At 52.9% G+C, this 18,495-nt stretch overlaps 12 protein-coding genes across 12 annotated transcripts; 4 read left to right on the top strand and 8 right to left on the bottom strand.

Moving 5' to 3' along the window:
* The first annotated feature begins 163 nt into the window (after nucleotides 1–163).
* Nucleotides 164–871, top strand: H257_00407 (hypothetical protein). The gene is made up of 3 exons (XM_009823087.1): nucleotides 164–285; nucleotides 339–425; nucleotides 488–871. Exons 1-3 carry the CDS (start codon nucleotides 169–171, stop codon nucleotides 794–796), a joined length of 513 nt encoding a protein of 170 aa, XP_009821389.1. The 5' UTR covers nucleotides 164–168; the 3' UTR covers nucleotides 797–871.
* Nucleotides 828–2,388, bottom strand: H257_00406 (hypothetical protein). Its single transcript, XM_009823086.1, has 3 exons — nucleotides 2,233–2,388; nucleotides 1,305–2,181; nucleotides 828–1,168 (listed from the first exon to the last, which is right to left on the bottom strand). Exons 1-3 carry the CDS (start codon nucleotides 2,346–2,348, stop codon nucleotides 881–883), a joined length of 1,281 nt encoding a protein of 426 aa, XP_009821388.1. The 5' UTR covers nucleotides 2,349–2,388; the 3' UTR covers nucleotides 828–880.
* A 222-nt stretch (nucleotides 2,389–2,610) lies between these two features.
* On the bottom strand, nucleotides 2,611–3,597 carry H257_00405 (hypothetical protein). The gene has a single exon (XM_009823085.1). It carries the CDS (start codon nucleotides 3,551–3,553, stop codon nucleotides 2,732–2,734), a length of 822 nt encoding a protein of 273 aa, XP_009821387.1. The 5' UTR covers nucleotides 3,554–3,597; the 3' UTR covers nucleotides 2,611–2,731.
* Nucleotides 3,598–3,696: 99 nt separating this feature from the next.
* H257_00404 (hypothetical protein) lies at nucleotides 3,697–4,773 on the bottom strand. The gene is made up of 2 exons (XM_009823084.1): nucleotides 4,255–4,773; nucleotides 3,697–4,203 (listed from the first exon to the last, which is right to left on the bottom strand). The coding sequence occupies exons 1-2, from the start codon at nucleotides 4,633–4,635 to the stop codon at nucleotides 3,844–3,846; spliced, it is 741 nt and encodes a 246-aa protein (XP_009821386.1). The 5' UTR covers nucleotides 4,636–4,773; the 3' UTR covers nucleotides 3,697–3,843.
* A 1,032-nt stretch (nucleotides 4,774–5,805) lies between these two features.
* H257_00403 (hypothetical protein) lies at nucleotides 5,806–6,723 on the bottom strand. The gene is made up of 2 exons (XM_009823083.1): nucleotides 6,284–6,723; nucleotides 5,806–6,221 (listed from the first exon to the last, which is right to left on the bottom strand). Exons 1-2 carry the CDS (start codon nucleotides 6,689–6,691, stop codon nucleotides 5,907–5,909), a joined length of 723 nt encoding a protein of 240 aa, XP_009821385.1. The 5' UTR covers nucleotides 6,692–6,723; the 3' UTR covers nucleotides 5,806–5,906.
* A 333-nt stretch (nucleotides 6,724–7,056) lies between these two features.
* Nucleotides 7,057–7,972, top strand: H257_00402 (hypothetical protein). The gene is made up of 2 exons (XM_009823082.1): nucleotides 7,057–7,476; nucleotides 7,542–7,972. The coding sequence occupies exons 1-2, from the start codon at nucleotides 7,069–7,071 to the stop codon at nucleotides 7,851–7,853; spliced, it is 720 nt and encodes a 239-aa protein (XP_009821384.1). The 5' UTR covers nucleotides 7,057–7,068; the 3' UTR covers nucleotides 7,854–7,972.
* Nucleotides 7,973–8,257: 285 nt separating this feature from the next.
* On the bottom strand, nucleotides 8,258–9,419 carry H257_00401 (hypothetical protein). The gene is made up of 4 exons (XM_009823081.1): nucleotides 9,226–9,419; nucleotides 8,988–9,173; nucleotides 8,640–8,936; nucleotides 8,258–8,589 (listed from the first exon to the last, which is right to left on the bottom strand). The coding sequence occupies exons 1-4, from the start codon at nucleotides 9,361–9,363 to the stop codon at nucleotides 8,320–8,322; spliced, it is 891 nt and encodes a 296-aa protein (XP_009821383.1). The 5' UTR covers nucleotides 9,364–9,419; the 3' UTR covers nucleotides 8,258–8,319.
* Nucleotides 9,420–9,607: 188 nt separating this feature from the next.
* Nucleotides 9,608–11,117, bottom strand: H257_00400 (hypothetical protein). The gene has a single exon (XM_009823080.1). The coding sequence runs from the start codon at nucleotides 11,079–11,081 to the stop codon at nucleotides 9,630–9,632; it is 1,452 nt and encodes a 483-aa protein (XP_009821382.1). The 5' UTR covers nucleotides 11,082–11,117; the 3' UTR covers nucleotides 9,608–9,629.
* Nucleotides 11,118–11,291: 174 nt separating this feature from the next.
* H257_00399 (hypothetical protein) lies at nucleotides 11,292–11,973 on the top strand. The gene has a single exon (XM_009823079.1). The coding sequence runs from the start codon at nucleotides 11,308–11,310 to the stop codon at nucleotides 11,893–11,895; it is 588 nt and encodes a 195-aa protein (XP_009821381.1). The 5' UTR covers nucleotides 11,292–11,307; the 3' UTR covers nucleotides 11,896–11,973.
* A 150-nt stretch (nucleotides 11,974–12,123) lies between these two features.
* Nucleotides 12,124–13,090, bottom strand: H257_00398 (hypothetical protein). The gene has a single exon (XM_009823078.1). It carries the CDS (start codon nucleotides 13,046–13,048, stop codon nucleotides 12,323–12,325), a length of 726 nt encoding a protein of 241 aa, XP_009821380.1. The 5' UTR covers nucleotides 13,049–13,090; the 3' UTR covers nucleotides 12,124–12,322.
* A 19-nt stretch (nucleotides 13,091–13,109) lies between these two features.
* On the bottom strand, nucleotides 13,110–16,067 carry H257_00397 (hypothetical protein; the record flags this gene model as incomplete). The annotated part of the gene is made up of 2 exons (XM_009823077.1): nucleotides 13,110–15,827; nucleotides 15,887–16,067. 2 exons carry the CDS (start codon nucleotides 16,065–16,067, stop codon nucleotides 13,336–13,338), a joined length of 2,673 nt encoding a protein of 890 aa, XP_009821379.1. The 3' UTR covers nucleotides 13,110–13,335.
* Nucleotides 16,068–16,887: 820 nt separating this feature from the next.
* On the top strand, nucleotides 16,888–18,243 carry H257_00396 (hypothetical protein). Its single transcript, XM_009823076.1, has one exon. The coding sequence runs from the start codon at nucleotides 16,931–16,933 to the stop codon at nucleotides 18,215–18,217; it is 1,287 nt and encodes a 428-aa protein (XP_009821378.1). The 5' UTR covers nucleotides 16,888–16,930; the 3' UTR covers nucleotides 18,218–18,243.
* The last annotated feature ends 252 nt before the right edge of the window (nucleotides 18,244–18,495 follow it).

Raw genomic sequence — 18,495 nt, 5'->3', positions numbered from 1 at the left:
ACAAATTATGGTACTTACTGTAAATCGTACTGGTACTAGTTTACTTGTACGGTAGCCTGTCGTATCCGGATGGTGAAAACTCAACGCACACTATATTGTTTGACGGTGTTGGTTTTGATGTTAATTAGTGTGGAACATCTTCGTATCCAAAAACAATCCATTGCTGTCATGCATGTTCACTTGATCACTGCTGCAACATGGCTCATGGCCATGTGCGCTGCAGAAGAGCGCCACGAAAAAGTGACCAAGCAAGCCAATGACGCCGACATCGTACTAGCAGCCAATGTAGGACTCTTCGACCATTTCTGACATTAGCGGCAAAACGGTATGTGTTGTAGTTCGCCGTAGACGAGTTGAGAAAGTTGTCGGACACGGGTATCTACACAACGCTTGACTTGGCTCAAATCAAGGACGCGTCGATCCAAGTACATCCCTTCTACATGCCACCATCTATGATGGCTAACGCTAGCCTCTGTGGTCGACCTAGGTCGGACAGTTCCACATCAACACATTTCTGCAACTGGAACTGGCGTCACCCCACTACAAGAGCTGCCTGGCCACGGAATCGTTCTCTGTCGTCGTCATGAAAAGTACCATCGACGACGTGCTCAGCTTCGCCATCGACACGTTTCCTGTCATGGACGAAGCCGCGATTGAAACGTTCTGGATCGACATGGTCGAACGCAAGCGGGCGGCGCGCGACGCTGTCTTTGCCAACTGGGCTAGCGAGCATCATCCCCACCCCCTTCCGTTGACAGGCCAGTCATCCTCCTCACATTCAAAGGACGAACTATAGCCTGCATGAAGCATCGTTTGCAATGACAATATACAGCTTGAAGGCAGATGATATACAATCAATGGTCCCTAGCGTTGCTACTATCTACGCATTGTGTTCGGTTGTCGAGGAGGGTGCGATTTTCCGCTTCTTGGTGACCGGCAACACATTCACGGCCGTCGAACTCGCCACCCGTTTCGTCGGCTCGGGTGTCGAAGTCGTAGCTTGGTCAAAGCCCACGGCGGTCACCTCTGCGCTCTTGTTTTCCGAACCAAACCCGATCGTAGTCACGGGGCCATCAGCAGTAGTCGCCGCCGCCGCTGACGAAGTGGTTGCGAGTGCCGCCGCCACTTCGGCACGCCCCGTCGTGTAGCTCTCCCGCAGTCCATCCACCTAGACCGACGGAGATTACTCGGATGCCAACAAAACGAACCAATCAACGAACGGCATATATATATATATAAGATATATATATATATAAAGAAAAAAAATATATATAAATAAGATATACATATATATATATACATACCTTTTCTTTCACTTCCGTGTAGATCTCCAAGTAGTCGAGCACTTGCTTTTCTTCGGGCTCGAGTTGACGCATATCATCGTCCGACGTAGGGTTCAAGTCGGGGCGGCCAGCCGTGACCGCGGCCAGAAACTGTTTTCGCATTTGGTCATACTCGCCATTGTTGTACTGGAGCACGAGGTCCTCCACCCGATCGACTTTGGCTTTGGCTTTGCCCTTGGACGACGGCGTCTTGACCCGCGGCGGTGGGATGTGCGCCTGGACAAACGCTTGCACGACGCTCGAGCACTTTTCGCTTTGTCTGTAGATGTTGTCCACCATCACGAGCCCAGCTTGGACGTAGTACTTGACTCCGGCTAACTCGAGCTCGGCTTGCGTCATCGTGGGCGGCGTGGCGTCGTCCTCCTTCGTTTCGTCGACTAGATCGCCGCCGTCCTCGTCGATCTCTGGTTGCTTGGCGTATTCGTATATGCACGTGATGGCCAGACAACAGTAGATGTCTGCCAACGGCGTCGTGTCAGTCTGGAGCGGCACCAAATGCTTTTGATGTAACGCAATGGCGCGCTCGTAGTCGCTGCGGGCTTGGGAAAACAAATCCGACTCCATGCTCAAGTCGCCGAGACGCACATACACACGGGCAAGCTCCGTGTCGATACGCGGATCTTCACCTTCGTGCTTGGCCAGCAACACGCGCGACACTTCCAGCATCTCCCACGCCACCTCGAGGTCGTTTTCGTCCTCCTCTTCGCCTTCGTCAGTCTTGACAGTGTCCTTGCCGAACACACTCGCTGTGGCCTCTGCGTAAGACAACAACGCGTTTCCGTACTCGTAGTACACTGGAGCCACTTGCAGCGTGTCGCCCTTGTTCTCGGACTCGACCCTATGCCACCAAGTGTGTGTCAGGATCCATCACATCCTCGAGTTCATGTACATGGTGCGAAGGAGATCTTCGAAGTGCGCGACAGCTTCTTCATATCGCTTCTCCTTGAGCAAGGTGATTCCTCGCTTGAAGCGAGGGTCCTGCAGTGTTTCGTCTAACCCGTCCATGCCGATAAGCAAGCACCCCGCTCCGATGTTTCAATTATGCAACTTTCCCTCCAATACTAATCGCTTTCGTTCAAGTGGCTGATTGGTTAAAACGATATTGAATCCGCCAATCCAAGGATCCAAGTTCAATTGACAGAAAAATTCATAATAATGTTCCTCCGAGTATTTCTCGTCAAATTATAGGATCTTAAATCAGCCAATCACCTTACGATCCTGTCCAACCGTCGCCTCAACATCTTACTGTTGTAACGTTAACGTTTTCGCGACTGTATTATTTGCATGAATCTTACATCCAGCATGGACTACCTAACATGTAGACCTACAAGCTCAACGCCATACCAATACTATCTTAGTTCATCTTGTTTAGATTCCCCTTGTAAACCCTAAACACCGTGCGATACACGGTTGACATGCCCAATGACGTCGCGTAGAGCTCGCACAGGTTTTGCAGTCGTCGGCATCGCGGTAGTAGGGGAAGATGTAGCCGCGGGGGCAGCTGTAGCCGCAGGTGTAGATGACTTGAAAACCCCAGCCATGGCAAGGAGGACAATAATGACCAGCACGACCAGCAGCCCAATCGCAATCATCATCTTGACGTTTTTCCACCACATGGTCCGGGCGAGGCTCTTTCCTGCGTTGCGGAACACCTTGGCCTGTTCGTTTAGGTCGTTGCTTTTCTGTTCCACGAGCTCCATCTTTTCCGTGTTGGACAATACCACTTGGATGTTGTCTTGCATGGTGCTCTTGACCGCATCCACTTGCGCCATCACTTCCGACACCTTGTCGACTTTAGTGCGGTCGTCGTACATGGTGGCGATAACCCCTAGAGACTTGCCGCAATCCAGGCCATTCTCTTTGGCCTGGGCAAGCTTGGCGCCGTGCTTGCCGCTAACCTCCTCTTGGACCGCCGTGATCAACTTGAAGGCAAGTCGGATGGGATAGTCGGCGGCTGTGATGGCGCAGTACACCATCTCGTCGTTGTCCATCGTGAAATGAAACTTGTTCGGGTCACAGTCCAGCGTGTGGCGGCTGTTGGGCGTAACTTGCTGCTTCCACGTGGGCGCCCGCAGAACTTTGCTGAGCATGTCAACGTACTTGGGCGAGTCCTCCTTGTCCTTCTTCGTGTGCGCATAGCTGGCCACGATGACCTTGTCGCTGGCCCGCGCCACGGCTAAAAACTTGACATTGTCGTGAGAGAGCGCCATGTTACGATTCAATATATGCACGCCACGGCCAACGCGACGACAGCCATGAACAAATCTATTTATAGGACCCCATGTCGCCGTTGGGCAGTTGAAACCTTCAGATCCCCCTGCCGCCGGTTCATCCAGTAAACAACGTACAACATGCAGAAAGTTGGACGTGTCACGGAGTGTAAGCTGGAGATGCCATAGGAAGGAAATCTCTCGATTCCCTGGAATATATATGTGCTTAACAACTTGTGTGTGTGGTTGAGGCGAAGGCCAACGCAACAAAGTATAGTCATCGGTGTAAGTTAATGTCGCAAGCGAGTGGACGTGTTCTTTGCTGATTGGCCAATGTGGTCGAAGATGCCGAGCGCGTACAGCAGCACCAGAATGGCCATGATCATGCTCAGCGCAATGGCCAACGACACCTTGGCGTTTTTCCACCACATCTGCCGGCGCATGTCGATCGCGCCCTTCTTGAACACGGACGCCGAGTCGGCCAGGTCTGCCGCCTTCTGAGACAACGTGTCCATCTTCTCCGTGTTGTTGAGCGCGATGTTGATCGAGTCCTTCATCGTGTCTTTGACCCCTTCCACCTGGGCTTTCACCTTGGCCAACTTGTCCACTTGGGTCACGTCTTCGTACTTGGATGCGACGCTACCCAGCATCTGCACAGGATTCCATGATGCATTGGATATGCCAGTTTATGAGGCGCTTACCTTGACGCAGTCGCTGCCGAGGGTGTGCTCGGCCTTCAACGCCAATGCAGCCACCACATACGTTGCAGTGAACTGCGCTTGTAAGTCGTTCAGCATAACGTGGGCCACACGGAGGGGATAGTCACGAACAGTCACGGCAAAGTACACAAACTCCCCGGCGTCCAACATAAAGTGGAGCTTTAGCGCCTCAAAGTCAAGCGCGTGCCGACTGTTTCGTCCAACATCCGTGACCCACGAAGGCGACGACACGACTTTCTTCGAGATGTCCGTGTACTTGGACCGCTCGTCGGCTTTCACTTTCGCGTGCGTGTATGTGCTCACCGTCAACTTGTCTGCCACGCGCATGATCGCAAGGAACTTGACGTCATCCTTGGCCGCCATCTTTGGCCTGCGACTTCAAGAATTCAGTAACGGATATGCGAGTGTCGAATTGTACACGATATCCGGAAAACAAATCCGGAGGCGTCAAGTACTTCGAAGTACCTGAAGTACTATTATAATAGTAACGTTGCATTAATATTACTCTCCAGACGGAAATAGAAGTCCCTTTTCATTCTTAGAGGTTTATTCAGAATTAACCGGAATTAATTACTTTATAGAGTCTCTTTATATGTATCCGGATACGAGTCACGATTTTATACTGATTATATTAAAGACCTGCATTAATTTATATTCTGTACAAAACATAGTTTAATTGTTGCTGACTATTTGTTTATGCAGGTAGAATGCATGCAAACCACAAACATTCATAGAGTAGAACCCCCTTATCCATTAGGGTATTCATCTTTAAGGTATTATATTCCACAGGGATACGGATCATACAAAGACCTTTACAACAAGCATACTTAGGGCAAAAACAGATAACACCATCAAACAAAACACCAATTTTACCAATTTTCACCAAAAGGGACTTCTATTTCCGTCTGGAGGTGGGGTATTAGCATATAATTTCGCTAAGCTTACTGTACGTACCTCGTAAGAGCTGACAGTCTGACGTCGACAGAGACGACAATGTGAGCCGTGGTGGACTGCTCCGTCACACAAGTTAAACCAATAGTCCCAGGGGCAACGAGATTTGGATTAAAGCTCGCTCCAGCCGTAGGTTTAGAGGTCATTTTGTCTGCATGGAAAGGTTCAAATTTCGAGGCAGGATCACAGCGAGAGTTTTTTACGTATTTTATTGAAAATGATAAAAATTCCAATGCAAGCAAATTTGCATTTTCATTCTGCTACCGGTAGTATTCTGCAGCCCATGCCAACGTACGTCGCTGTGCTACGTCGCGTGCTGGAGCCTCCAGGACATCCCGCGTCATGGTTGTGTGAACTGTTACCTTCTAGTATTAATATCTCTGAGTGCATGTGTGCAATGACAAGCATGGTTCGCACTTCGAAGACACGAGTTGTTCTGGATGCAACGTACATTCACTTCTGTACTAACCCGGTAGTAAGGGTTGATGCTGAGCTTGCCATAATATATTTATGCAAAATTGATGCATGTGATGGCATCTCATGTCAAAGTGTCGCGAATACATCGCAACCGCAATACGATGCTGTAGAACTACGTGATAACTGTGATTTTATTCGTGTTTTTGCTGGCTAACGTTACCAACCTTGACAGCACGCTGCAATGTTTGGATAGTCCGCCACCACATCTACTTCTTGTTGGCGTACGCGGCATACGCGTCAATAAAGAATTGAGGCTCCCGAACGGTGTCTTGGAAGGCGGGGCGGGCCTTGGCGGCTGCTAGCACCCCTTGGAGCAGTGGGAAACCGTCGAGGAGGGTGTAGCCGCGGTAATGTTGCAGGAGGATGTCAAAGCGAAACAAGAATGGCACGATGAGAATTTCTGCGCCGCTGAGTTTGCTTCCAAGCAGGTACGGGCCGCTCGAACGGAATTCCTTGGCATGCACTCGATAGATCGTCTCCACGTCCCCCAACGTCTCCTTCAAAGCAGCCACGTTGTCTTCCTATTTGTAGGGGGTTACATGAGCACAAGCCAGGAACAGTCGACAAGGGTGCAATAACGCACACTTGTGCCTCCCAGAGCACGATACAGCGGTCCAACTTCGAATTTCGCAGCGGCCAGTTGGCTCAGCGCAGCTTCTTCGGGGTCGTGATGGCGGAACAATTCGCCGTTCCCAAATTTCGTGTCCACATACTGCGCGATGATCGCAGATTCGTACACGGGACTGCCGTTCGAGAGCAGATACGGCACCGTGCCGAAGCGGTTGAACTTTTCAATGTACGCCGCGGGCATGTCAGCCAACGACACCTCCACGACATGGAACGGCGCGTGGGCTTCCACGGCGGTCCACAACGCGCGGTGGCCAAATGGGCAAATGATGTTGTTGAACAAGTGCAGTTTGCCGTCCTTTTGCTTGAACGCATCCAGCTGGGACTCGCTGAGGGACTCGAATGGCGTCGACTCGAACGGCATGGCGATGGTCTGTTGCTCGAAAAGAGGAGAAATGAGCAGTCATACATATCTTTCATGACAACCGAACCAGATCGATGCGATTGGCTGAGGAATTAAAATAATACTGTATTATTAATAATAGTGCTACTCAGATCGCGATATTATTAACGTAATCTTCACTTCAAAGTATGTCATTTGGAGGTAGCGTTATTAATAGTACTACTAAACATATTAATAATATAATAGTATGCAGTATTATTATTCTACCTTTCATATTCCAATAAATAGTAGTACTATAAATAGGTTTGCTTGTAGCGAGTCTGATTGGACAAAATCAGCAACAAATTTTTGGATCTTGATGGGTCACATGATTTACGCCATTCAGTGAAAAAACTACAATGCCGTTCGAAACCGCCCCCTTCGAGAGTTTGACGGCGAGCGAGCTCGATGCGTTCAAGCAAAAGGACGGGAAGCTGCATCTCTTTAGCAATATTGGGTGCCCCTACGGCCATCGCGCGTTGTGGACGGCCGTGGAAGTGAACGCGCCTTTTCATGTCGTGGAGGTGTCGTTAACTGACCCACCCGCAGCATATTCCGAAAAGTTCAATCGCTATGGCACGGTGCCGTACTTGCTCTCGAACGGCAGTCCCGTGTACGAATCGGCCATCATTGCCCAGTATTTGGACACGAAGCACGGGGGCGGCGAGTTGTTTCGTCGTAGCAACCCCGAAGAAGCGGCGTTAACTCAATTGGCCGCCGCCAAATTCGAAGCCGGGCCGTTGTATCAACTGCTCCGCAAGTTTTCCGTACGTGTTTATATTCTAGTGTCGGCGGATTTCATGATATTGTGCTGATACTGATCGCGTTTCAGGACGAAAATGTGGCGGAATTGAAGGAATCGTTGGCCGAAGTGGAGGCAGTGTACCGCATCAACGGTGCCGACTACCGTGCAAAAGGGCCATACTTGCTCGGCAACACCCTCAGCAACGCCGAAATCCTCACTGCAACCGTGCTCTTCCGATTTGAGATTGTGCTCAAGCACTACCATAACTTTGACCTGCTGTCCGACTTCCCACTGGTTGCCGCTGCCCTCGCTGCCGTCAAGACCCGTCCTGCCTTTCAACAGACAATTCGCGAACCGCAACTGTACATTGACATGTACGCCAAGTTTGTGGCAAAGTAGATTTCCCCCTTCTCGATAGTGTATACTGACGTTTGGCTGAAAGTAATTCCAACTCCTACACTCAATGGTTGATAGTTACTGTAGTACTTACTATACGTATAGTATACATTGAAAGTGCAGCATTGTGTACGTAGCCTGAAGTAGCCAGCTTCACGGGGCTACCACGATTGAATGGAAAGATTCATTGGGGGAATCATACCTGCAAACAAAGTTACTCTCGGATTCTCGTTTGTTATCTCTATTACTATTAATATGTACTAGTACGATAGTACTATTAATAGTAGAAAATTCACTTACAGTACTTGAGCTTTCGATGAAACTACTGTAGTTTGGAGCTGTATTCAAAGTGGTAGTATTGTCGTTACTGTTTAGTGGGGAAGATTGTTGTGACGTGTGAATATATATATACATATTGCCACTCGAAAATAGTACTTTGGGTTGTTAAGGTAAGTAGAGAGAGATGGCGCTATGTCTGGGCGTCGTCGTCGGCTTTGTCAAAATTGAGCACGAGGAGGTGTCGCCAGTTGAACCCGTCGGTGTGGGATCGTTTCAAGATGGCCTGGGCGCACTCGAGCTGCGACTTCTTCTGACAAATCGTGCCTCCATTCGCCCGATAGACTGCAAAGTACATGGAGAAGTTCTTGGTCTCTTTCCGCCTGAATGTAACATGAGTGAGGATCTCGTGGAGCTCGTCCGAGCCGTCGGCCGTCCCTCGCTCCTTCGGTGCTGCTCCCTCCTATTTCGCATCACCTATATGAATATCACGACTGTGACGTGGCATCCTACCGATCGAACGTTCTTGGCTTGGTTTTGCAAGTCGCGCAAAGTGGTCGCGACGTGTTCCTGTGTGGACGACTTTGTTGGAGGATGGTGCGACACGATGTGCACGACCAGCTGCACCAAGTTCTGGTCGCGACTGTCCACGTGAAGGTATGGAGCGCTCTGCCTCGCCCAGCCCAAAAGAAGTCCAATGTGTTCGTCGTACAGGCTGCGCATGCCTTGGAAGTCCGCGTCGAGCCTGTTTTGTTTCCGCTTGTCCAGCGTCCTGAGCAAGATGAATGCAAACTGCATCTTGTCCTTGATCTAGGGAAAGTGGTCATCGCATGCATCAATCTTCGTAAGTATGTGTCGTACAGTGAACTCGGCGCGTGCAGCTTCCTTCAACGCATGCTCCAACAGCAGCTTGGACGGGATGTATCCGTCTTTGTGACATGCCTTCCGAACGTTTGCCATGGCGATATCTGACGGCAAGGCGCCTGGACTTGTGCGGGAATAGTTTGTCCAGTTCGTGGCGGGCTCAGAACACACCGACGTCGCACGCTGGCCTGGACTGTTAGTGGACATGACATCACCAAGGCGCATTGCTTTTTACCTCGTGCGAGATGGGGTGGACGCCAGCAATGGAGATGTTGTTTTCGACTTGCTCGTGAAAGACTTTGAGCTGCTCTTCAAAGGTTCTCAAGTGGAGTCCAACCAGTTCCTGCAGCTTCACTTCTACGGACGCCTCCATCGTGTTGGCTGGACGCGGCAGTCGCTCCTTGAACGGCGCGAATATGGGGGTAAATGTTATCCGGATGTTATGCGGACGAATCCCATGGTCGACCGATTCGGCACTTGACCGCATTGATTGCTCGCCGCTTATGGTCACTGGAATGGCGGCCATAAGCGGCGAGATTGTCTAGTATGTACGTTAGTTCTATACTCTACGTGTGTGATCCACGGTGCTCCCTCCATAGTCCGTGAACTCAGGTTAGTTTGTAACTGTTAACGTTGTCATTACTTTATCGCATTCAACGGGTGGCGAGCTGGTAAACACACAGAGTGGATATGTCTACACTGTTGCAAATGCCAAGCGGCCAACGCTTCCTTGGAATGAAGGTCAGTTCCTGCAGGCCACGCATTGTGAGTCAACGACGCCTTGAAGGCCTCGACCACATCGTGATGCGCGTGGGCCAGGACCAAGGACATCGGCGCCACCGTCTTCTCGAGGCGTGCGATCCAGTCCAGTCGACGACCCACACAGCTGACGTAGTCGCCGAGTTTCCAGTCGCATTCGCCCACGAGCTGGCTGGCTCGCGTCAGGATCTCGTGGCTCGGATGCAGCACAATGCTGCTTGTTTCATCAGGTTTGGTGGAGTGTGCTTGCAGCAACTCCAACGCCAAGACTCTGGCGGCCGCAAACTGTTTAGTGTCGACTTGGTTTTGGATTTGTCGTAGCGACTGCCTCGCCGATTCCGTCTTCCTTTGCACGTCTGTGTCGTCTACTTGGAGTGGTTGGTGACAACATCGAGACGATCCCGCGCCTGGCTGAAGGAGCTGTAGACACACGCCGCAGCAAACGCCCTCGAGCATGGCGTCCATGCCGTCGATGGACGAGTCAGAGCATCGCGGGCACGTGCATTGAAAGTGTTTGGTCACGAGCAACTCGCGTTGCCGCGTCGGTCGCGGTTGGGTCGGGTCGATGTACGAGAAGCAAAGCTCTTCTCCGTGCGCGACGAACGCGGTGGTGCGCACTTCCATGTGGCCCCGTCCGTCGTTGGCCCACGCGCAGTTGGGCATGCAGCTGTGGTTGAGCAGCGCCGCCACGGGAAACATGCCGACCGCCGCTGCCTTGGACGATGTCCACGCGTCCAACGAGTACGAGTTCTCGTTGATCCGGCCGGCCAAACCGACGATCTTGGCCACCGACACATGTGCCTTGGTCGGAAGTGACTGCAAAAGCAGCTCCGCGCCGCGCTCGACGCTGGCGACCCATGACGACTCCAGGCGGGACGTGGCATGCACCATTTGATCCACTTCGGAAAAGGTTGTGGCTAGCAATTCGTCAGTTTCATATCGACGAGGACACGGACACACGCGACGGCAAAGGATTCGAACCAGCAATCGCAGCAGGTCTCGGTCGGCGGCAGATTTCTTTGCAATCATGTCGATGTCGTCGAGAGTCTCACATTCCAGCGCGTGGACATACGCCAATGATGCTTGGCATGCCTCGCTGCAAAAAGTTACCTGGGAGCAGTCGTCGCAGCAAATGTCGGGGTCGGACGGACGCAAGCACGCTGCGCACACGTTGCCTTTGTATGTCGAGAGGACTACCTTCGCAAACGCTTCTTCCTGGAAGAGCTTGGTGCCAGAAGGAATGCCTCTTGGTGATGATACATGCAAGGAGCGGCCCTTATCAGGGTGGCGCTCCACCTGGACGGACGGCAACGATGTCGCAATGCAGTTCATGCTTCAAGGTGTGCAAAGTGGTTGGCAGCTTGTAGCCATATGGAGAAAAAAACCTACTACAGTATTAGATGGTTAAAACGCAGTTAACATTTTTAGTATTGACACTGTGAGCCATTTCTATTTTAACGTCCGGATAAATAGTAAACCTTGGTTTTTTTGCTTTAACGCCTCGAGAATAAGTATCCGGATACTCCCACCAACGTGCGTTTCGCATGATGCACTGACGATGGGGAATCTGAACTGCTTTGAACAATGCCAAGCGATCCGAGAGCACGATGAGCGAGCCAAGTTCCTCCAAGCAGGCGGCGCTTTCACTCGAAAGAAGTATACATTTGGTCTGCACACGGGAACGGAATCCGTGCACTTGCAACTTCACGCGGACTCGGACGAGATCTTGCTCTGGACTTCGGACAAGCAAGCGGACGGCGCCAAACCAAACGAGATCGAAGTTGGCGACATCAAGTCCGTCCTGCCCAGCGGGACCGCTGGCTTCCAGATATACTCGATGCAGGGCGAAGTCCTTTTGGAATTGGATGCCGAGTCGGCGGAAGTGCGGTCGGAGTGGGTCACCGCGCTGCAGTGGATCTGCGAAGAAGTGCGACGGACCCAAGAACTCAATGGCACCCAGAAGAAGCATCCAGCTTCCGCCTCGAGTCTCAAGCAAATGGTCAAAGACCAAGCCAACAAGCAAGCATATTGGATGAAGCGACAGACTGAAATGAAGCAACGCGAAAAGGAAGCGGAGGAGCGCAAGAAGAAGGTCGGCGCCGTGGGCATGAAATTCACGGCCATGGCCATGGCTAATCGAACATGATACGTGTTATTGAACTTCTTGCTGCCGTGATCATGGAATAGTCTACATCCCAGCGCATGGGACTACTGGAAGAGCACGTTGAAAGCAGGATGAGATATCGAGTGTCCGCTTTGTTCGTTGTCGACACGTACGTACTTGGCTTGGTCACATCGACAATATACACTGCCCATAACTGAGAGCTGTGATGAATGCGAAGACAAACGACTTTGGCTAGTCAGTAGTAAGTAGGTCGATCAGTACTGTACTGGGTTTAGAAAAAGGTAGTCTAAGCGAGAACGTGCAATTGGATTCTAGTGACCCTATATCATCAGCATCGACACCAGGGACAACCACAGTGATGGCAAAGTCGAGCGGAGCGTCGCTGAAAAGAATCTGTGAACAACGAACTGATCATGTGTTGTAAGATTATTGCGGATAGTAAACAGGCTTATTTCAGGGCAATTTGGCCGACAATTTCAAATGGGTCGTCGAATCCCCGTCGCTCCAACACCACCACACGACCAATGGTCCAGGGCAGGGTCCACGCGGCAGGCTCGTCAACAAAGGGATCGACGTGCGCGTTGGACGTCATGGCGGCAGCTGCCATGTCATCAAAAAAGTTGCGGCCTTTGTCTGGCGGACTAGAGCATGCTTCTCGAAGCGACGATTCCATTTGGTGGGTCAACGCCTTGATACCGGACGCTCCTCCGGCAGTTTGACCGAGCGAAAGGTGCGGCACGAACGGACGGGTGTCGTGATTGCACTCGGGGAAGGCGGCTTGCAATGCCGCTTGAATGGACTGCAACTGCGGTCGCGTGGACACCGCGTCGGGTTCCAAGAAGAGCGTGGCCGATTTCTTGGAGTGGGTGAAGTGCTGCACGGCTGGAAACGTCGCTGACACAGCTGGGACGTCGTGGACGGCAATGGCCACGCGAGCGAGGATGTCGTCGATGTTGGCACTGGGGGTGGCCAGGAACGGATACACGAGGTTGATGTGCGGCGGCCACCGATCGAAACTCCTGTCGTGGGCTTGGCGGATGGCCTGGACACACGCATATGCCGAGTCGTCTTCCGTGAGAACGAAGGCCAACGCAGACTTGTGGGCGAGATGGGGTGGGAGCGAATGTCTGGCCATGCCGTTTGTGGCCAATTTAATTGTAGTGCACCTGATCATTATACCTCATTCGCGACCTTCACCGCTAGGTGTTTGGTCAATTGGGCAGAAACTTGGCCAGGATGAATGTTGGTCCTTCGAACCGCAACCAGTTACGTCGTTATAAGTGTAACCGGAAATGTAACCGCTAAATACACTATATACTTCGCCATGCATGTTCAACCAGCCAACGAACGAGTGTTCCCACTGCATGCCGATTGAGATATAAATTGAAACTAGTTCGTGACATGCCCACGTTCTGTCCACCATCCATGACAAACAACGGCGGCCATCAGTGCACCACCACGTCACAGGTAATACATGACGCGAGCCAACGCGCCGTGCACGTCCAGAATCCGCCCCGTCGATTCGACAAAGTTGCCGTCGACCGTGGACCCGCCGTCGCTGCTGCCGTCAATGAGGAACAAGCGCGCTCGTTCGGCGACCAAGTGCGAGTAGTAGCACGCCGGCACCACCGACACGGCCCGCGTGCATCGGGCAAATGTGTAGCACAAGTGGTACGTGAGGGTTTGCAGTTCGTTAGGGGCAAAGCCAATTTCGTCCATGAGCACGTGGTAGTGCGCGGGGCGGCTACAGCCTTGGAGCCCCGAATGGCTCATGAGGTAGAAGTCGTGCTCGGTGGGGTGGCAGATGCCAGTGTCCACAACTGTGCCCGCCTTGCAGTTGCCGCTGCGGTCGGCGTCCATGGCGGCCGTCGGAAAGATGCGCGTGTGGTGCCGCTTTTGCACGACCACAAACGTAATGGCGGGGCGGTAGCCTGGCTCGAGGGACTCGCACGCTTGCCGAATCGCCTGCACTTCTTTGCTCAAAATGTTCTGGAACTGGCCTTCGGAAATGCCGTCTCGGTAGATCAAAATACGCTCAGGTTTGACATGCGTTGCCTGGTAAAAGCTGCGGAGCAGTTCGTTCGTGATGCCCTCCATGTCTTCAATGTGTTCCACGCGGTGGCCTTGCTTGCGCACGCACGCGGCATGATGCGATGCAAACCGGTCCATCGTCGCCACCACCGACGAAATCGATGGCTTCGACTTGTCGATCGACACGGGGTGCGTCACGTCGGCGCCAAAGATGATGGTCGGGCACTCGGATATCTTGGGCAAGGCGCCACGGCACACGACGTTGCGCCCGCCGAGTTTCATATTGACTTTGAGCATGAGGTTGGCAATGTACTGGGGACTCGCCTTCCCAACGTGCTTGGCTAGCATGCACTGCGATGGAATCCCAAAGTTGACGTCGCTGGCGCGCTTGAGGTCGGCGTAGTTGGCAGAGTCCCCTCCGCCGTTGACGCAAAACACCACGCGAGGGGGCTTGCCGTACACCTTTTCCGCCGCGCGCACGGCCTCGCCAAACAAGTCCTCGACCGACTGGTTGCGGGTCCGCGTGAGCAGCGGTGGCGCCGCGCCGCGCGGCCCGCGCATCTTGAGCTCTCCCAGCTGATCCACGAGTTTGTTGAAGAAGTTTACAATGCCTCGGTCGTCGTTCGGGTTGCCGAGATTGAGGATCGCAAAGCTGTCCAGGTCCATCCCCTCGTAAAAGCCCTTGCCGCGCATGTTCCATGAGCCGTCCCGCGGCCGTTCAATGGCTTGATTCAGGTACTCGAGCTCCGGATCTGGCAGCTGGCGCGCCTCCACCGCCATCATTTTCTGGGTCACGTTCAATCCAAACGCGGCCAGGATGCCGTCGTTTTCGAAATGTGCTTCCGCCACCTGCGCTTCAATCTTCTGGCGACGGTCGTAGGGCGGCGTGCACGTCTGCTTGATGATGGTCGCCACCTGCATGGGCGTCTCCTTGCGGATCGACTTCTGCGTCCCCGGCGTGAAGCACACCTCCATGGGCAAAAACTGCGGGCTCGACTTGGACCCTGTCTGGGCGCACGGCCACTCGGGGTGCTTCAGTTTGTAGTATGTCGCCTCAAAGTACGCAGCCACGGAATGCTGGGTGCCATCCGTGGTCGTGAAAAACGTGGCGTTCGCTGGGGTCGTTGTAAGGCCATTGATCTTAAATTCCTGATTCAAGTTGCCTCGATGCGTCACACGAACGAGCACGCCCTTGACTGCGCGAGATGCCGCCCGCATCGCCTGCGGATCGTCAAATCTAGCCTGTCGCCCGCCAAACGCCGTGGTCGTAACGTACTCGATCAAGTCCATCTTTTTGATGAAGGTCGCGGCGGCGATGTCGATGTTCAATGTGAGCCGCGTTTGCGTCGGACGCAGCGACTGGTGATACCCAAACCAAAGGTCTGCTCCTTCGCCAAGAGCAACCTTGTTCGAAGGGGTATAAAAATTGCGCCCCGCAGACACAAACTTGTTGTTGGCGGTCGCGCGCAACGCAATGTCGAGCGCCATTATGGCGTCGTACGGGGTGAAGTTGAGACGCCCGGCGAAGAACTCTTCCACTTGGTGCATGGGAATGGCCACCGGGTCGGCGGCTTTGACGTACACATCCCACTCCTTGGACTTTCCCGAGTCAAACACTTCCTTGACAACAATCATCCGATTGTTGAAGGGCAGCGCCGCGGACGCGTAGATGTTCCGGCGGGCATCAGACACCACCGTGATGGCTGGAAGCTCCGATTTTAGCTCTTTGATGAGCGCCTTGAGCACGCGGACGCACAGTTCCTTCTTCGGCACCGCTTGCAAAGGAGTGTCGCCCTTCTTGCAAAAGACGACGTCGTAATGAAAGATGTCTCCTCGGTTCACATTCAAGTCGACTTGAAAGTGGTTGGCCCACACAACAATGGCGCGCCCAGCATTGCCATACGACGGGCGACAGGGAAATACTGTGTCCTGCAGTAGAGCAATCGCCGAGGGACGCACTGGGGTGGGTACTGGCCCGTACGAGACGTTCTGCTGCCCGCGACCACCTCCACGACCACCACTGCCACCGCGTCCTCCGTCGCGGCCGCCGCCCCGACCACCATAGCCGCCACCTCCACCACCACCGTATCCACCGCCGCGGTCTCCGTATCCGCCGCCACCGCCACGATCGCCATAACCGCCTCCACCGCCTCCACGATCATCTTGTCGGCGGGGTGGGGAGCGCGATGGAGAATACCCTCCTCGTCTTGGGGACCGACTACGCGACCGCCGTCCACTCATGGGGTCGCAATTGCTGGAATGGAAGGAGGCTGCGTGCGGTGCTCTCGGATTTGAGTACTGTAAGTTGGATCTGCTGATAGGAGGCATGACAGAACGCGACCAGAGTACCATGCTGTTTAGCAAGTTGATATGAATATTGAGCCAGGATTTCTGACCAACTGGTATTTGACGCATGAATGTATACCCGTTAAAGTATGTCGTGTGTCCCCTCCCACGCCACTTGCACATTTGAAGTGTGTACAACTTGGCTACTCGCGACGCCACCCCTTCATCAACAACCAGGTACATATGTACACCGCACAAGAACAAGCGATAGACTTGGTCATAACGAACTACTGTACCCCTGTCTTCATCATCTCCACTAGTAACGTTACCACAACGAGCATGATGCCCGTTGTATAAGACCCCGAGAAAATCCCAAGTACTTATTGGCTCCTGAATACTGATTTTTTAAAACAAGGTTCAGGAGCCAATAGAAAATGTATCTTCTAGTATAAAAAAATAGAAAAATGGAACTAGTATTAATACTACGTAGTAGTAGTATTTAATACTTCCATCTTTGAAATAAATGCTGAGAATTCTATTTTGTGCGAATCGACTCTCCAACAACCATACAACTACCAAGATAAAACATGCATAGGAATTGTATTTTTTGGATAGTCCACCATCATGACACACCAGTTCGCGTCAAGCTAATTTGCCAAGCAACCATGCCACGTCTGAGTAGTGAGTTTGGTATTGGGCAACGCATGGCTTCGACCGCATTTAAGTATTTGCAGACAAGATGCGCCTTCGGCTTGGCCAAGGCACCGTGATGGATGCGTTGTCGTCTCGCCGAGTCCTCAAAGCGGCCAACTGTCGCTCGTTCACTGCGAAATCGTGGCTTCCAAGTGCCCTTTCGCAGGAGCTTCCTGGTCATGAATGGGCACCTGAGACCGTGACGGCTCAGGGTCTGGGATGGGTGGACAAGAACACAGCTGCCATCTCGCCACCCATCCACGTCAGCAGCACGTTCCAGCGCGACGCCGACAATCAATATCGGTCCGGCCGCATGTATGCCCGGGCCGACAATCCTGCATTTGACCAACCCGAATCCGTCATCAACACACTTGAAGGTGGGGAGGACACGATCGTGTTCGCTAGTGGCATGGCTGCTGCCACCGCCGTGTTCCTGGCACTTCAGCCAGGCGACCATGTGTTGGTGCCGAAGGTCATGTACTGGAGCTTGCGCAACTGGCTCACGACGTATGCCGTGTCGTGGGGACTGGAGGTGGAGCTTGTCGACATGACCAATTCGGAGGCCATCGCCACCGCATTGCGCCCCGGTCAGACGCGATTGGTGTGGGTGGAGACCCCGTCGAATCCGCTGTGGACGGTTACCGACATCGCGGCGATGGCAGCGTTGGCCCATGCTGCCGGCGCTCTGCTGGCCGTCGACTCCACCGCGGCCACTCCTGTGCTCACCAAGCCACTGGCTTTCGGCGCCGACATCGTCATGCATTCCGCCACCAAGTACCTGAACGGCCACAGCGATATCATTGCGGGATCACTCACAACTCGATCGGTTGACAACGAACACTGGCAGCGTGTGCGCCACGTCCGATCGAGCGTTGGTGGCACTCTGGGCTCCTTTGAAGCGTGGCTGCTCCTACGAGGCTTGCGTACGCTGCACTTGCGAGTGCGGGCCGCTACAGCATCTGCCCAGACCATCGCCGAGCATTTCAACACCCATTCCCTCGTCGAAGCAGTGCTTTACCCCGGCCTCCCACACTGCCAAGGACACGAGATTGCCACCCGACAGATGCAAGGCGGTTATGGTGGCATGCTATCAATTCGTGTGAAAGGAGGCGAAGCGGCCGCGGTGGCTGTGGCTGCACACACGACCCTGTGGAAGCGCGCTACGTCTCTGGGAGGCACTGAAAGCCTGATAGAGCACAGGGCCAGCGTGGAAGGCGTCGAGTCGCCGGCGCCGGTGGATCTGCTACGACTGTCAGTGGGAATTGAAGCCGTGGATGACCTCATCCACGACCTCGAGACAGCGTTGAAAGTTGCCCATAACTTGAATGCTTGAAGTGATTGCACTCGTTTCGTCGTACATATCAATGTACAAGCGTTACACAGTAACCGACAGTGTTGGTCAAGTGGAACGCCGGGGCCCAGTCTAGGCCAATCATAATGCATGCCTTTTCCGGGACAACAGTATCTGTACTGTATTTAAAAAACAAAAATGACCAATATTCTCTTGCGGTATTAATAACAGGAGCCATCGCATCATTATTATGATTTGTCGTGTTCAACGTTGGACGGACATTATAAATTCAATGTGATGTGCAATGCAGTCATCAACAT

The sequence above is a fragment of the Aphanomyces astaci genome, assembly GCF_000520075.1.
Source record: "Aphanomyces astaci strain APO3 unplaced genomic scaffold supercont1.1, whole genome shotgun sequence".
NCBI classification, from domain to species: domain Eukaryota; phylum Oomycota; class Saprolegniomycetes; order Saprolegniales; family Verrucalvaceae; genus Aphanomyces; species Aphanomyces astaci.
This window is presented reverse-complemented; position numbering and strand designations above follow the sequence as displayed.